At 42.8% G+C, this 13,156-nt stretch overlaps 2 protein-coding genes across 2 annotated transcripts in view; one reads left to right on the top strand and one right to left on the bottom strand.

The window, feature by feature from the left end:
• Window positions 1-240: 240 nt before the first annotated feature.
• Window positions 241-5,365, bottom strand: gdap1 (ganglioside induced differentiation associated protein 1). Its single transcript, XM_084340805.1, has 6 exons — window positions 5,114-5,365; window positions 4,167-4,359; window positions 3,520-3,693; window positions 3,196-3,290; window positions 2,410-2,524; window positions 241-2,280 (listed from the first exon to the last, which is right to left on the bottom strand). Exons 1-6 carry the CDS (start codon window positions 5,270-5,272, stop codon window positions 1,928-1,930), a joined length of 1,089 nt encoding a protein of 362 aa, XP_084196931.1. The 5' UTR covers window positions 5,273-5,365; the 3' UTR covers window positions 241-1,927.
• A 1,943-nt stretch (window positions 5,366-7,308) lies between these two features.
• The window catches only part of LOC311249659 (junctophilin-1-like), a 37,396-nt gene continuing 31,548 nt past the window's right edge, over window positions 7,309-13,156 (top strand). Inside the window, exons 1-3 of the mRNA XM_084340879.1 lie at window positions 7,309-7,422; window positions 7,530-8,052; window positions 11,763-12,531. Of these exons, the coding sequence (XP_084197005.1) occupies window positions 7,674-8,052; window positions 11,763-12,531 (1,148 nt within the window). The 5' untranslated portion in view covers window positions 7,309-7,422; window positions 7,530-7,673. The remainder of the gene's footprint in view (window positions 7,423-7,529; window positions 8,053-11,762; window positions 12,532-13,156) is intronic.

Here is a 13,156-nt window from a genome sequence, read left to right as displayed (position 1 = left end):
AGCCGAGCATGTTAAATGTCAGTGTTGGCCTGGAGGTCCTGACTGAGCAAACAAATGACTGTAGATGTTGACTTCCATCCAGAACCCTGAGAAATGTGATTAGCAGTCTTCAGATGTTTCCCCTCTGACAAAGTGTTTGAAACCTTTATGACATACGATCTTTCAAATGATGCTGAGATTTGAATGTTTTAATGCCGTCCTCAATTAGATCTGATTGACAGGAAACACTGCAGATTGTTTGGGAGCGCTTTAATTTCAGACAGATGTTGCATGTGAAGGCCTGAAGATGTTAATGCGATTTCAAGAGCTTTCATTCAACTATCATTACATAGAGAATATTTCAAAACAATGATCCATCAGTCGCACAGTAAGACACAAGTGCAGGTGTGATAACAAAGTTCCTACACATCCATCATCACTATGTTAACTGCTGGGCAGGTCAGTTTGTTAAACACTGGCAGACTTGGTCACATAAAGCAGATTGCAGGCTTTTATAATGTTTTGTAAAGTTTTTAACATGCAGATATGGACGATAACAAAATTGTAAATGACAAAGCACAACATATCGGGCTCTTAACGATGATTTAAGTACATATAAAGATGTCTGACCATAGTGTTTTTGCACATTTTAGCCCATTTTCCATAAAATAGCTATATTGGTACTCTACGGAAGCCAAGAAGAGACACGATTCCAACTTTGTTTTTGTTTATTAATGCCATTATCTCAAAATCAAGAGTTAATTTTTATACTGTATCACGAGAAAATTACATCATTAAATCATTAAATTCAGAGGAGTGAACCGTGACATACACACACTACCGCAGGGATTGTTTTGTGAGTTTTTAAAGCGGATAGATGTATTTTTTCTGAATATTTGCCATTGCTTGTAAGAATGTTTCTCCCTATTTGACATGAGGGTATTTACATTATGGATAATTATTGTAAAGGATAGGCTCAATGTACATCAACTTGAATATGTGTTACTGCCCAGTAGGCTACAACCAAAATAATTCTCGTTGACGTAGCGATTGGTGGGTGTTCAAATGGTATAATTAATTATTTATATACATAAATAAGGTTGAAGAACAGACTGATGCATTGATCAAAAACAAGTTCTTCTTGATCTGACTTTTTCATCTTAAATCAGCTGCCTCAGTTGTCAAGATGCAATCTATGCACGCTGTCACGGCACTACTGATCCCTGATACACTTGATAATAAATGGAGAAAACGACCTTTAGTTAACCTGCGATAACAGATTCATTATCTCGTTAATCGTTTTCTTGAGATAACAGCGTATCCACAGCGCGGCACTGACAGCTTCGTTTGTCCAAGCAGCCATTGCTTTCCATCACTTTCAATACAGTGTGAACATGTTTGCATATGTAGATCAAAGTTATGCTACAATCGCCTGCAACACAGTCAAAAGTTCAGACTTTTGATGGAGGAATGGTACATTCATGAGCTGTTATGTGGATTGTAAATACAAAGTGCAAGGATAGTCTTCACTTTTTCATCTTTTGACATGTAATTTATTCATAACTGCCGATAGCTTGTAAATACAATGCTGTTTGGAAGCTGACTTAATTTGTAGAGCTGCAAAACACACAACATGTGATATATGTGATTTATAATGAACGGCAAAACATGTAAATACAGCAGTATGGTCCTGTAAGTCAATCCTTTGGCGTGTAATGCAGCATAGGGGATGATGGAAAGTGCATTTTGTGCCAAAAACACAAGACAAATAAAGTTTGTTTTAATTACATACAGTATTACTGACGCCTGCTGAATGATTGAATTATTCTAGTACTTGAATCTTAATTTAAATTATTTAAATAGGCAACATTTCTCATATTTTTCTGTGTTTATCTACCTCCCAGACCCCAATTCAGTCCCAAAGCAATTCAAACGTGTGTTGTCTCCCTCAGCTGATGAGAGTCAGCCTCTTCTTCATGTAGAGGAAAGCGAGGTACGTAGCTCCTCCTAGGACGCCTATCAGCAGGGTGGTGCCGAGGATAACCGGCGCGTTCTTCCTGGCCACGCGAAACGCCACAGGAAGGACGGCGGAGATCAGGATGTTGTTGACATGGCCCAGCACTCTCCTGAAGGCCGGGCGCTCCACCACACGCTCGTAGTACGTTTCCAGGTTCACGCGGTTACCGTTGCCCCAGTAGCGGCGCGAGAGGCCAAGGAACTTGAGGCGGTGTAAGGTGACGGCCAGAGAGACGTCGGCCATGCTGAAGAAGTCGCCGCACAGCCAGGACGGACTGCCTTCTTCTGCGCGTGGAAGAGGACATGAAGAAAAGATTACATGACATCCAGCATTAGACTCATAAAAATGTTTTTATTGTGTCTTTAATTCACAGTAAAATGGTTGCTTAGCAACACGCTATTGTGGTCGTGTACCTGGTGTTTCTTCCACCCTCCTCTGTAGCTCTGTCTCCACCTGATCCATCACACTCTCCAGTTCATCCAGAAGCTTCTTCAGGTACTTCATGTTGTCATGGTCAAACAACTTGGACTGCAGGAACATTTTCATATATTAATGCATGAGTGAGATAGCTAGATTTTGGAGTTGCTCACTCGCTATAACCGTCTAGTTCCACTATTCCCCTACTGTGCTACAAGTACCACTGGTACTACACGAGCTCCCTATAGTATCACGTGGAGGAGTTTGTTGAAAATGAAATGATTTATAAACATATAGTTAATACTATCAAAATACTGCAGAAGTTTGAATTAGATCACCTACACTGAAATGTGATTAGTTAGTTGTGTCTTTCCAGTAATATTTTTGTTTTAGCCTGCTACCTGGTCATGTTCATGCATGTAGCAGGCGCATACGTCATCCATGATTAGTCACGGGCTAAACTCAAACTGTAAGGGCAAAATAGTAAGCGGAAGTAAACTGAAAGGTTCAAAAATGTACTACAAATGTGGCTCAAAATGGGAACTATGGGGAAGAGAAGTGGGAAGCAGGAGGAGAGTATTTAAAGCAGCTTTGTTGAAACTGAAGTTAGTTTTTAGTGGCTACTTAAGCAGCACTGAAATCCAGTTTTTACTCAGTTAAGAAGAAGGCTATGTGTTAGTTGCTGTGTTTTGGCTTTTTTTTAGTGTGGCATGGCCTTTGGAGGGTACAACCCTCAGTCTTCAGTGTAAATCACATTCGGCATACTGACATTATTTACTTACTTTCAAGCGCCTCTGTTTTGCCACATAAGCATCTTTAAGCTCTGGGTTCTGTTCTGCCAGTTTCTTCAGCTCAGTCTGTGTGTTTCCGATCTGTGCTGTCACACAAAAACACAGCATCATGTTAGGGACAAATAATTACACAGCGATTATCATTACAAAACTATGTTACGGTCAAATCGTGTATGTCTCCATTAACATCTCTCTTATGAACGACCTCATTAGGCAGAGTGAAAGGAGCTCGAATGATGAGAAAATTTAGAAATAATCTTTACTGTCTTCATGATACTTTCTTGGAACATGGATGGATCACTACGCATGTCTTACTTCGTATACACGTGGCTGCATATGCAGGTATATGGGAGTCCACTGTGATCTCAGGGTGGAGGATGCAGCCGTGGGTGTAGGCATCCATCTGTAGTGAGTCCAGCAGCTCTCTGTAGTGCTGCACTCTAAGATAGTATGCACTGCCCTCTTCAGGGATCAGCTTGGGAGTGCCCTCTGGAGACAAACGAGGAAGGAGCAGTGATGTGAGGTGTCAACTTTTGTGTCTCCAAAGAAAACAGAAGGGAATCAAGACAATATAAGAGCAAAAAAGTGTTTTAATTTAACAGCGTGACACGTCATTTTTCATTAGCTTAAATAGTTCCATGCTTACCAGATTGTCTCTTCTTCTAAGGCGACTGGATGAGACCCTTAGAACAAAGCTACCATGGGTGAGTGCAAACCGAGAGAAAATGGAAAATTTAAAAGAAAATGATTGAACGAATGATCGAAAAAGCAACAAATGCAAACAAAAGAAAAATACATTTAATTAAAAACCAAATAATCAACAAAAACATGCTGAAAGAAGAAAGCAAAGTAAGAAACTCAGAATGAATAGAATAGGTACGAGACCTATCCAGCCCTGCTACAGTGGATCAAAACACTTAGTGAGAGTTTGAGGCTGCTGAAGAGATTTTATTCAGTCTCACCATTGTTGAAATTCTGCTCCAGGTAGTCCATGATCTGTGTTGGGTCACAGATGACGTTGTCATCGTGGACCAGGACCGGCACCTCACCGGTGGGGTTCAGACGCATGAACCAGGGCTCGTTGTGTTCGCTGAGCGGTAGGCTCACATCATACTCCTCACAGCGCAAACCTTTCTCTGCTATGGCCAGACGCACCTGCAAAACAACAACTGTGACTGTTTGTAGGAGCTTAGATATCTCAGTGATTCTTAAAGGAACAGTTCATCCAAAAAATTCAGTCATTATCCACTCATGCTGATGGAAAGTCGGGTGCAATTTTATACTCCACAAAATATTTCTGGAGCTTTAAGGCAAAAACAGCCTTACAGGAGACTTGTTTTTAAATGTAAAAAAATACAGGGGGAAAAAAACATAAATGGCTCCAGTTTAATCCAAGTCTCCAGAAGCCTAGAGATCTGAAATTGATTTGAAAATGTTATTTACACCCTTGGTGCACGGTCGAGCTAACAGAGCATGTGGAGCATGGAAATTGATAGATAACAATTTGCATTTTTGGGTGAACTGCTCCCTCAAGCCCAAAGACACATTTAGTGTGCAAGGAATCCCAACTAAAATATATATATTCCTCTCAGTGAGTGTTTCTCACATATCACAACTCAAATACAAAACCAATTGGCATATGTTATATAGTCAGCTTATTAAAATTGTGATGCAAAATTGATTAATCCCACAAACTGCGACAAAGGAAAATCACAATATGATGTTTTTTCAACGCACTATATCGTGCAGCCTTACATGACAAACGTCAACGTCCTTTTAAATGTTGTGTGGTAAGACTTTGAATGGATATGACAGATAAATCATGATCATTTCTCATGTTTCTCCCCGTGTGGACATGTAACAGGGAGCTGTCCCCCGCACTGTGGTGCTGAAACGTAAAGACACTCACCTTCTGAGAGTTAAAAGACTGCGTCCAGTGATACAGCGTTAGTTTGGACCCGCTTTGTTTGGCCACTGTGTCACACTGCTGCTGTTCATCTTGTTCAGAGCCAGTCTCTAGAAGAGCTGCTCTCTCTTCTTGGGACTCGGAGCTGTTTTCGGACGCCATTTTATCTGTTAGTATTTTAGGGGACGAGTGAGGTCAGCGTCAGATCACAGGCGACACAGTGCGCCCCCTAGTGGCTCGGAGGGGAACATCCACCTGCATTCATTTTGATAGAGTTTTTCTAAATTAAATTAAATTAAACTAAATTATTTAAATTAACTTAAGTCTCCACCATTTCTTCCTCCTCCTCCTCCTTCTTCTTCTTTTTCCTCTTCCTTCTTCTTCTTCTTCTTCTTCTTCTTCTCTTTTCCATCACACCTGTTCCTGATAGTTCCGGTAGTAGTAGTGCTAGCATGTAGCATGTATTAACCCGTGTTTAAAAATTATTAACTATGTTTTTTTCTTTTCAAATGTCTACATACATCATTACCAAGCCCCACACGCTTGGTGTGTGTAAGTACACCTCAGTAAGTAGACCTATAAAGATTAGCATTGTAAAAGAGAAAGAGTTAGCCAAAGTTAATGTATGCTGTAATGTTAGCTCAACAGCTCAACATTTCTCCAGCTGTGTAATAAGTGCGTTTGTCCAGCAGAGGTCGCTGTTATCTATCCCTTCAGTGTGCGAGCTGCTGTTCGCCCATACACACTGTGCTCTGGTCAGCCCTGATACAAAAGGTAGCAGGTCAATAAAGGCCACGAGTGTCACGTAAGGTGATGCTTATTCTTACGAATTGAATCAATTGGAATAATTCACTTTTTGTGATTTTTTGTTGGGTTTTTTTTTTTTAGAAAGGGAGTGACCTAAATGTGTTGTGAATGTTTAAGATTTTTCTCATACCTCTATTTTGAAGTTGCATAGCCCACTTTCTGTTCCAACTCAGTGCAAACAAAATCTATGTTTTATATCTCATATATAGTGGTAATAACAAGATAATATGAGGAAAATTAGTCATTAGGAAATATTAGATAATATAAGTCTTTATTGATCCCCGATGCAGCAGAGCAAAGGGAGAAATAAGTAAAGTCAAATAGAGAAAATTAAAAAGATAACTAAGAAGCATTAAATATAAATATATAAAAGTCAAAAATATACACTAAACAGGAGCAAACAGAAAATTTCAAAGGTTAAAAAAAATCAAGTGACATGTATGTAAACAGTGTATGTATTAACATAATTATGAGAGAAATACAGTATAGCATCTAATGTAATAAAACAGTAAAAAACAATAAAATACTGCATAATATATTACAAAATATTAGAGGTGCATTCCCTTCTATGCCTAAACAAACTAAATGAACAAACTCTCTTTGTTTTCATGACTGAAACTGACCTTAAAGGACAACACAGTTTCATACTGTTTTACTTTGTTTACATGTGGCCGACCCTGCCACCTTTCTAGCTTCAAACAGTGTTCTGGGGACCTTATTTCCCTCTGAGAACAGCTTGTTTATTCAGTTATGGGGGAAAAAATAGAGGTATTATTACCTCATTGATATTGGAAAGATTACAATTCTGAGCTTGACTTTTTCCTCCACAACTACATGATGCCCCTTTAATGAGATATAAGATACAAATACAGGTGATATAGTGTAGTATGACACAATAAACAGTATAGTCCTGCAGTCCTTAGTATTGTATAGTGTCTCATCAATAATAAATATAGTATAATGTCTGATAAAATCAAATATAAAGGCCGAGAGCATGCATTCATACGACACAAACATACGTGGCATTCATATATTCATATTATAGCATGATCTCTAAAGCTATGTATAGTTTCCTAGTATACATTATCAGCTCACAAACAAATGGGCCATATGAATGTGATTATGTAACTATGACTGATAAGATAGACTAAATATAATAAGTCAGCATGAATTCACAGAAGAATCCCACACTTCTGACGTTGTTATGTAATCTTCACACCTGTAAAGTGAGAGCAGTCTTTCAGATGTGTAGCAGAGATGTAGAAGAGCCTTATTATTTATTGGGTGGAGGGGTGGGGGGGTGACGCGCCTCCTCACACACGGTGGGGAGAGACAGAGAGAGAGAGAGAGAGGAGAGTGGGAGGTCCCTGTGGCGTGACGTTGCGATTGGCCCAGTGTCTTTCCTTAGCGGGGACTCGACGCCTCTCTCTCTCCCTCTGTGATCAGTGGGTGAGAGGGGGGAGACGAGCAGCAGCACACAGCGGAGAACCCGGCGTGCGCCTCCGGTAAACGACGCCCACCATTCATACCTTCACACTTACCGTTACGCATGCCTTTTGTGTTGCATGTCAGTGTCTGCCCTCTGTCCTCACCCTCCTCTCTTTTTTTTTAGTCATCATCTTGTCGGCTCATACTGTCATCTCACCACCACCACCTCCACCACCACCACCGGTCCTGGATCCCCTCAGCCTCGGTCCTGGAGACGCCTGAAGTCTGCAGCACGATCTGCTTTTTTTTATTTCCAGCCTATATCTGAATGACGGGCGGAAGGTTTGACTTCGACGACGGTGGCACTTACTGCGGGGGGTGGGAGGATGGCAAAGCCCACGGACACGGCATCTGCACCGGACCCAAGGGCCAGGGCGAGTACGCCGGGTCCTGGTCGCACGGCTTTGAGATAGTGGGGGTGTACACCTGGCCCAGCGGGAATACCTACAAGGGCTACTGGTCCCAGGGGAAGAGGCATGGGCTCGGCGTGGAGAATAAAGGGAAGTGGATGTACCGCGGAGAGTGGAGTCACGGTTTTAAGGGTCGCTACGGTGTCCGGCAGAGCCACAACACACCTGCGAGATACGACGGCACCTGGAGCAACGGGCTGCAGGATGGGTACGGGATCGAGACCTATGGAGATGGCGGTAAGGTTGACAAAAGACTGTTTCCTCCGGTGCTTGTTTAACGTGTGTGTCGCTTTAACTGCTGTGGCTGATGGTGTGTTATGTAGCCTCTCTCTGTGTGTGTGTGTGTGTGTGTGTGTGTGTGTGTGTGTGTGTGAGAGAGAGAGGATGCTCAGACTTAAACTGAGGGAGGCTGATGGAGATACATCAGCGCGTGAATCTTCCATCTGATATGATCCGAGTTCAGGTTGAGATTGCGCACTGCGCACCGTGGTCAAGCGCATCATCATGTACCCCCCCGGCCGATGAAAGTATGACTTATTATCACCCTGCTGATGTTAACTTGATGGATAACAGTTTAAGATAATGTTCCGTCTCGTTTGGCAACTACCGGTTGCTCCTCATATGACAGTGGGAGGAGAGAGCGAGCGAGAGAGAGAGCTGGCACCTAGAAGGAGTTTTGGAAATCACAGCAAATCAGTGCGTTTGGAGCCAATTATAGCCTGACTATCACCTGCTTCTCTGTCGTTTTCACATTTGAACCTTGACTTCGTTGAGATGCCTCTTTAAAGGTGCACTGTGTCGTTTTTGGGGAAGACATTTTAATGAGAAGAGGGAGATCTTTTAACGCCTAATACCAAATAAACTGATTAAACAAACTGACTTCAAAGGACGACACAAAAACACGGCTCTACTTTCTTTGTATTTGGCGGACCCTGCCACTTTTCTAGCTTCAAACGCCTTATTTTCCTCTGAGAACAGCTTGTTTGGTCAGTTATGGAAACAATAAATACATCTGAGTTTGTGTTATTACCTCATTAATACTCTAAATATTAAAGTTCTGAGATTGAATTGAACACAGTGCCCCTTTAAGAGCGTGTCTCTTAAATAACTACAAAGATTTCCGATGAAAAATGATGCCAGTGTTCTTTGAGAAAGTGCAACTTTCAGTGAAAGATAAGCCCACGAAACAGGTGCACCTGCAGGGAACACTAATGAAAACCCACTGGATGCTGTTTCCAATTTCTATTTAACTTCCTACACAAAAAAAAGACATTTCCGCAGTGCTGAAAATACACAAATATACCCACCAGCTATGAATTTAGCCGTGTTTGAGGACACCCTCTCAGGCTTGAAAGTGTGAGCTTGGTGCTTTGATCTCACTAATCAGTGCTGTGTTCACAGTTTGTCTACAGACCTGTGTGATCAGGGAGGGTCCGCAAACACGAGTGCTCTGCAAGGCGTATTGTGGTTATAAAACATCTAAGTCCCGCTGTGATTTGTGAGCATCATCTCCGCTAAGCGAGGCCTTATGGTGCAGAGTAAATGCCTCACATATGAAAGCTACAGAGGGCTGGGCTTGGGAAATCAGCTGATCCTAGAGGATCCACGGAACATCTGGCCGTCTGACCCCGCCACATCCTGATAACTTGATCTGCAGGGTCGCTGATTTGAACTCCACTGCAGAGCCAGCCTGTTAATCTCACACTGTTTATCCATCTAAACTCCTGCCCGGGGTAGTATATCATTTTCTGTTTTGAATCTGACCATTATGGCTTACTTCATTGTTATTGGCCGATGAGATCCGAGCGCTGGATCAACAAGCGTTTCTTATTATCAGGATCGGGGGTTGTAATATGATGCTCTGAAGAAGCTACAGTAGGCCAGCAGCACATGCTCATTGGGCTCAGCAGCACCAAATGGGATTAATGAAGTATTCCTCTCATTATGTGACTCATAGCGATTCCCTGCCGTCAGAGACAAGCGGATGGTGGCGAATGCGCCTACTGTCAGTGGGGGAGTCAGTGGCTGCCTGAAAATAGGCTCCAGGCTGAGTGATTCACATTCATCCCAAGTGATCCTCAGTATCAGTACCTTAATCAAATCTCTGTGATTGAGTTAGTTATACTCACAGTCCCAGATCTGTGGGGAAGGAGAGAAAACATTTCATTGGCTGATAAAGTCTGCACCCATACAGCAAGGCTCCTCTGTGTTCCCGTACGTAATGCTGTTTTAAAGGAATTAGTGCTGATGTAGAGAATGTCTGGCCAGCAAAATGCAAAGTGTACAGCAGGGGAAAAAGAGAAACCTTGCGATTTTCACCAACAAAACTCACCCTGATATGAATTAAAAGCATTTGTCAAACACATTAAAGGGGCAGTATGTGGTTTTGGGGAAATTCAAATTCAGAATTTTTATATATATAATATTAATGAGGTAATAATACAAACTCAGAAATATAATTTTTTTCCAGAACTTGATAAACAAGCTGTTCTCAGAGGAAAATAAGCTAGAAAGGTGGCAGGGTACGCCAAATATAAACAAAGTAAAACAGTATGAAAAGTAGTATGAAAACTACACAGTGCACCTTTAAGCTTTTCAGACGTCCATATCTTGAAACAATCAGCTGTTATCTTCAGTGTCGGTGCGGATTCTCCCCTCAAGGACTCAACCATGATGGGCCACTTTAAAATTGTTTTTGTTTTGCTCAGGTAGTTTGTGGAAATCCCACAATGCAGACATTATCCAGGCTTATACGCTTTTTTCCCATTGATGTAAGATAAAAGACGGCTCATTTTGGAAGTGGGCCCGGTGAGACAGAGCAGACTGTGCACACAAGCAAAAACAGACACAAAGCAGCACTTTTAATGCTTATTAAAATCATTGTGAGCCCACTGCTGATTGTGCTTTATGATACCAGCCAGTGCTTAATTTTTCTTCTTGGAACTGATGGGAAATAGAGATAATGTCCAGAAAAGTTAATTTAATTTGCCCAAAATGGTGTTATTAAACATGGTGGACCCACCAAGTTAGAGTTTCAAACCCCTTTTACCTTATCACACTACATCCTCTTTCCTCTACCATGTTGAAGCACTGTAAAATAAATTGTCATGTGAAGATATATTAAAAATCATGTTTGCAATCATATGAGTTCTTCAATACGCCGTTGCATTGTTTCATCCTAGACAGTGGTGGTTCCCAACCTGGGGCACACGACCCCCCCGGCATGCTAACAGTACTGGACAAATGGAAATTTGACCTGATGCTGCTGCAAGGTGAAATGTGTACAGCCACGCTAGCAGTTCTGCAGGGCTGTACTGTGAGCACAGCAGTGCTCTGTGCTAAATGCTAATGCCAGCATGCTAACATGTTCGCAGTCACAAGATGCTGATGTTGAGCTGAATTTTCAGTCTGCTGGCATGCTAAAATTAGCAATAAGCACACTTTGCAGATATTCGATCAAAAATCACAGTCCTGGAGAAATGAAAATTGGACCTGATGATGGTGCTCAGTGAAATGTTTTCACCAAAGGTATTACAGTTCATCGTGTTTGGAACGTGGACATCTGTACCAAATTTCATGACAATACAACCAATTATTGATTCTTCTTCTGGGAACCATGAATATCTCTACAATTTTTTTAAATGAATCCAACTAGAAGATGTTGAGATGTTACTGATGATAAGTGAAAACCTTGACGTGCTGGTGGCGTAACATAAGAGTCAGGGAATGACCAAAGTCTTTAGGTTCATCATCTGGGCACCATGAATATCAGTAGCAAACAATCTCAAAGACAAAGACAAAACAAAAACAGACAACCCATCTAATAATTGCTCTGACATTTACCAAAAAACAAAAACCTCATGGTGGTACTTGAGGTTGGGAACCACTGTTTGTGTTTGTGTACTGTAGTTGTGACTGACCCTGACCTGTGTCCACCTGTTCCTCAGGTACCTATCAAGGCCAGTGGATGGGTGGAATGCGGCATGGCTACGGCGTGCGTCAGAGCGTTCCCTATGGCATGGCCACTGTTATCCGCTCTCCTCTGCGCACGTCTCTGGCCTCCCTGCGCTCCGAGCAGAGCAACGGCACAGTGCTCCAGGACCTCTCCTCCCCCGCAGACACACCGACAGGCAGCCGTGGCGGCTTCGTCCTTAACTTCCACTCAGACAGCGAGGTCGTCACCGGCAAGAAGAAGGGCCTGTTCCGCCGGGGGTCGCTCTTCGGCAGCCTCCGGCAGTTGCGCAAGTCTGACTCTCGGACCTCAATCTCCAGCAAGCGCAGCTCTGCACGCAGTGATGCCGCAATGAGCCGCATCAGCTCCAGCGATGCCAACTCTACCATATCCATCGGCGACGGCGAGCTGCAGGATGAGGACTTTCCTCTAGAGGACCATGTGGATGCCACTACGACTGAGACCTACATGGGCGAGTGGAAGAACGACAAACGCAATGGATTTGGTGTTTCAGAGAGATCCAACGGGATGAAGTATGAGGGAGAGTGGCTTAACAACAAGCGCCATGGTTACGGGTGCACAGTTTTCCCAGATGCCACCAAAGAAGAAGGGAAGTACAAAAATAACGTGCTGGTGCGTGGAATAAGGAAGCAGTTGATTCCTCTTAAGAACCCCAAAACCAAAGAGAAGGTTGATCGGGCTGTGGAGGGGGCACAGAGGGCTGCAGCCATTGCCAGGAGTAAAGTGGAAATAGCAGCTTCCAGGTACTGTGTCTATGTGTGTGTCCATTCATGCTTCTGTATGTGCATGTGGGTGTATACTGTGTAAACACAAAAAACGACAGGGCGAACATCCTCAGCAGTTTATTTTCAGCATTGAGGAGTCAGAGCAGTGGCCTGTTTGACAAACATTTCCCGGTCTGATTGAAGGCTCAGTCTTGTGTAAGTGGAGTCCCATGACAACAGCGCCGACCTTTATACATCATCAACAGTCAAGGCTTTTGTGTGGCCACTGCGATCATCCCTGGAAAAGGTTCTGTTTCTATTCTCTGCCCATATCTTTCATTCCCAGGGAGAGGGGTTAGGGATCTTGTGTGTGTGCGCGTTGGTCCGTGAGTGTGTGAGAGTGCGGTCTGTGTGCCTGTGAGTTCATGTGTGTGAGCGGTATAGCCATACCTGCGCCCATGCCAAATGCGTCTCGTGTGCCCAATAACGATACTTGCTCCTCCTGCCAAGTATTGCTCTGATGTGGCATCTGCTCTTTAACAGGTGGATGAGATGTGACCTTTTCCTTTAAAGCCTCCCTCCTACTGGGACACAGTTCAGCGTACGCAGCATCACTTTGACATCCTCTGGTTTCATTGCATCAGGGAATTATTAGACTCAAGAC

The sequence above is a fragment of the Pagrus pagrus genome (assembly GCF_965226575.1).
Source record: "Pagrus pagrus genome assembly, chromosome: 20".
NCBI lineage: Eukaryota > Metazoa > Chordata > Actinopteri > Spariformes > Sparidae > Pagrus > Pagrus pagrus.
This window is presented reverse-complemented; position numbering and strand designations above follow the sequence as displayed.